The sequence below is a fragment of the Otolemur garnettii genome, unplaced genomic scaffold, assembly GCF_000181295.1.
Source record: "Otolemur garnettii isolate 467f Iridium unplaced genomic scaffold, OtoGar3 scaffold00198, whole genome shotgun sequence".
In the NCBI taxonomy this organism is placed as follows: Eukaryota; Metazoa; Chordata; class Mammalia; order Primates; family Galagidae; genus Otolemur; species Otolemur garnettii.
This window is the reverse complement of record NW_003852593.1, coordinates 1,213,465-1,217,739: the sequence shown is the minus strand read 5'-3', so window position 1 is coordinate 1,217,739 and position 4,275 is coordinate 1,213,465. Positions and strand designations below refer to the sequence as shown.

Sequence of the window (4,275 nt, the reverse complement as noted above, 5' to 3'; positions counted from 1 at the left end):
CACCCCTGGGTGATGTCACCAGCCAAGCCCAGGTGGGGGAGGGGCAGGGATGGGAGGGTGGTGATGCGCGTCAAAGCACAGCAAGAGTGGACGAAGCTGGGGCGGCGCGAGGTGGTCCAGGCCCCTCCAGAGAGCAGGTGGGGATGGGGAGCAGGGCAGGCCCCCTGTAGCCAGCTTGGGCTAGGACAGGGGTGCTCACCAGCCATGGACCTCAGGGTCCAGTCTGGACAGGGCAGCTGTGGGATGCGGTGGGCATGCGGCATGCTGTGGCCGGGCCACACCCTCAGCATGCACGTTGCAGAGCAGGGCCCCTGGACACCCGCAGGCCTCCCCACCAGGGCCCAACAGCTGAGCCATAGCTGGGGCCTTGTCGCAGAGGTTCTGTGCCTGGTGGGCAGGGCTGAGCCTTCCCAGTGGCAGCAGCTGGGCAGCCTCATGGACAGCTGCAAAGGTCCAAGGTGCAACTCTTCAAGGCGTTGCAAGCTGCCCGGCAGGCTGGGCAGGGTGAGGGGCCGTGGCTGCAGACAACTCACCCAAAGTGTCATGAAGAGCCACGGTCCCTGCACCCTGAGGCTCAGCTGGGAGCCGTGTGATGATGAGAAAGAAAAACCCAACAAATGCCGAGGTGAGGGTCTAAGCAGGGCCGCACTGGGCGGCAGGCAGGCGGGCATAGGTGGGCAGGGCAGCCGGGGCGGTGGGCGGGCAAGCAGTGGCGGTCACTCCTCACGAAGCTGCAGGCGGTAGCGATGGTAGCGGACCTGGAAGAAGAGGCGCTCAGCCAGCGAGAGGGTCATGCCAGGCAGCACGTAGTGGTCACTCGCGCCCATGTGTCTGAAGCCCAGTGACTCGTACAGCTTGTGGGCAGCCACCTTGACGGCCGTCGTGCCCAGCACCACGGCAGAGTAGTTGTGCACCACGGCGAACTCCAGCACCTTCCGGCCCAGTGCCTTGGCGATGCCCTTGCCACGGAAGCGCGAGTCCACAGACATGCGCAACAGCTCAACGGTGTTGTCCTCCTCATGGGCCCTCGCGGCCACGATGCCCACGACGTTACCGTCCAGCACAGCCACCCAGAAGCAGGAGCCTGCAGGGGACAGGGTAGTCAGGGAGACTCACCAAGGAAGGCCAAGAGAACCCCTAGACTGGGCTACACATCAGAATAACACCTGATCCCGCCAGCCCTGACGATCCACCGCCCGGCTTTGCTGGACCTTGGTTATGTGGGGAGACAGCCACAATTCAGGACAAGCAGGTCCAACTGCCTCCTTCAGACCCCAAGCAGAAGAAGCCCAGCGGCACCTGCAGTCTGGTCCAGCCTGCAACCAGGACCCACTCAGCCCTTGAGGCCAGATGTGCAGAGTCCTCCCCTAGCACTGGGAGCTGGGCAAACCTCGGCCAAGCAGGCCCCTGCCCAGCTACACTTGGACCAAACCCTGAATAGCCACAGGCAGTTGTGGGTGAGGCCACGCTGCTCTGGCTCACAGCCCTCGGGGGCCAGTACACTGGTCCCTGGGCACCCACATTGGAAGGCAGAAAAGGAAGGACAATGAAGGACCTGGCAGGGTGCTGGGAGGACATCTCATGAATCTAAGTGGGAACCTAGCCCACTGACCCTGGCCACTCCTGGGCAGGGAGCCTGGTGGCCAGGCCAGCCCATTCCCACCCACAACACAGCCCAATCCAAGCCTCCAGTCAGTAGAAGGAGGAGAGAGAGACCTAAGGAGCCCCAAGATGAGGGGAGCCTGGAAACCTCTCTGCTCCTATCCAGCACCTATCCAGGAGCCTGACCCCCTCCTTAAGGGGCCAAGTTCCCCCACAAAGTTCCATACCTGCTCCCTGCCTAGCTAGCAGCTTTCATCACCCCGGGAGCCCTACCAGCCCACTGGCTCACTAAGGGGACCTCTGTCTCCTCCAGTGTTGCACCCTGAGCCTGGGCATGTAGCTAAGATGGTGCTAAGGGCCCTGCCTCCTCACCCCCATCAGAAGCAGAGCAGGCGAGGTGAGCCACTGGGTATGGCTGCCAGCACCAGGACCCTGTGCATATTCCTCCAAGCTCTGAGCAGCTACATAAGAGTTCCCTCCCCTGCTCCACCCCATACCCCCACCTATAGTGTTTCCAGCTCCAAGGGGGCCAGTGCCCTCCTACCAGCTAGCCCATGCACATCCAGGGGTTCCGGCCTCTCTTCACCCATGCAGAACAAACCAGAGGTCAGAAAAGTGGAGGAAGTGACAGCCCCCTAGCACCATGTGGCCAGGCTTCAGTCTCCCCATGTGCATTAACAGTACTCACAAATGTAACAGAGCCTCTGCCCTTGTAGAGTTCTTGCAGACCCACCAGATGTCGTGGGAGGAGCACACAGGGACCCCCCACTCCCTCACATCTAGAAGGGTTAGGTCATGGGAGCTACTGTGAGCTGGGCCAGACACAGGCCTGAGCCTCTCAGCTGCTGTGCACTGGGCCTCATGCAGGCACCTCCTTCCCTCCTGAGCAGAGCCAGGAGAGGCGAGGGCCCAACAGAGGCTGTCCAGATGCTCTGTTTGGGTTTTGAGAAGGGTCAAGGAGAATGCCAGGCGCCAAGGCTGGCTGGGTGGGGCCAGGGGCAAAGGCTCAGCAGCTGGCAGTGCCAGAATGGCTGTCCTCCCCTGGCACTCACCATGCCCTGCCAGACCCTAACTTTCAGGGTGCTCAGTGGACCCTCTAGCACCTAGGAAAACCTCCTACCCTAGAGGACTGATTTTTCTCCCTAAGAGCCCTCATGGCCCTGCCCCCAACCCACCAGCCTGAGAGCAGGGATAGCCCCAGAGCCCTCCAGACTGTCCCAGCTCTTCATCTGCAGAGGAAGCCCAGGATCTTCAGAACCAGGCCAGGCAGGACCAGCCAGAGCAACAAGGCCCTCGTCCCTACTTCAGCAAGTGCTAGGCCACTGGGGGAGGACCCAGCCCACTGGAACCCACCCACAGCAGAAGGCCCTGGTCATGGGTACCCCCTGGGCCCTGCCCTGAGGTTGCTGGGGGGCTCTGCTTGATGAACACGGGGAGGGGTGGCAGAATGTCTCACCTGGTGGTTTCATGTAGTAGTGCTCGATGTCGGCCATGTCCGTGCGCAGCGCGCAGTCCAGGTAGGCACGGATCACCTTGTGGCTGTAGTAGTAGCGTAGGCCCAGCAGCCCGGCCGGCACCAGGCAGGTCAGCAGTAGAGAGCGGGTGAAGGCGAAGCAGAGCGCTGCGGGAAAGGAAGATACGGGGGGGTGAGCGGGCGGGGCCACGTGGACCAGGTCGTGCGGGAGGCCGACAGGGCACGGCTGTCCTCTCGGGCGGCGAAGCAATGGGCATTTTCGGGTGCACGCCCTGCTTTTCTCTATTTTAATACTCTCTGCCCTAAAGACACGCTACCTTTGCCTCCAGAAACAAACACTACAGGACCCTCAATCCTCTATCTGGTGGCAGCCTCTGGGCAAGCCATTCTGTGTGACGAGAGGGCCCTGAAGGGAAGGGAAGCAGGCAGGGGTACCCCGGCAGAGCCCCAGGGCCACTCTCTCCCTGGACCAGCTGCTGGGCGCGCCGGCCTCCAGCCGCATCAGGACTGCGGTGACCTTGGCAGAGTCAAGCTCCTCATCCGCAAAATGGGAGGATAGCCCTCCGCCAGGGGAGCTGCCAGGAGAGGCTCTGACGGACCCCCGGGTGGGCACAGTGCCCGCCCTGCCCTGCGCCCCCTCCCGCGGCGCCCCGCGGTGCTGGCTGTCTCCCCTCATAAATTAGCACGCGGAGCCGCCGCCGCAGCCTCCTCCGCCCCGCGGATTATATATAGTCACCGCGCCGGGCGCAGAGCCTCCACCGCCGCCCGCCCCGCCCCCACCGTGCCCGGGAGCGTCCCGCCCGCCGCCTGGCCCCGCGGCCGTTCTCACGCCCCGGCCCCGCTCCTCCTCCCAGGCCCGTCCGCGAGGTTGTCCTCCCGGACTCTGGGGTGGGCGAGCTTCGGGGAGTCCCGTACGGCGTCCCCATGGGGACCCTGGGCTCGCTCGGGCCGGGCCCCGCACAGGACTGCGGCAGCCAGCGCGCGGCCCCGGCCCCGGCCCCGGCCCCCGCGGCCCGCGCACTGACCCGCCAGCAGGGCGTAGAGCAGCTGTGTGCGCGGATGCTGCCGCAGGCCGCGGAAGGCCGTGTTGGGGATGCGCTCCATGATGCCGTCGTAGAAGATGCGGCGCGCCGCCTCCTGCTCTGCCGGGCGGAACTCGCGGATGCACACGCCGCGCCCCCCCGGAGGCCCTGCGCCCC

General features: G+C 64.5%; 1 protein-coding gene across 1 annotated transcript in view; it reads right to left on the bottom strand.

The window, feature by feature from the left end:
* Positions 1 to 597: 597 nt before the first annotated feature.
* Positions 598 to 4,275, bottom strand: part of NAT8L (N-acetyltransferase 8 like) — a 14,110-nt gene continuing 10,432 nt past the window's right edge. The window contains exons 3-5 of the mRNA XM_023507702.1: positions 4,102 to 4,269; positions 3,059 to 3,223; positions 598 to 1,084 (exon numbers count right to left, since the gene is read on the bottom strand). Of these exons, the coding sequence (XP_023363470.1) occupies positions 717 to 1,084; positions 3,059 to 3,223; positions 4,102 to 4,269 (701 nt within the window). The 3' untranslated portion in view covers positions 598 to 716. The remainder of the gene's footprint in view (positions 1,085 to 3,058; positions 3,224 to 4,101; positions 4,270 to 4,275) is intronic.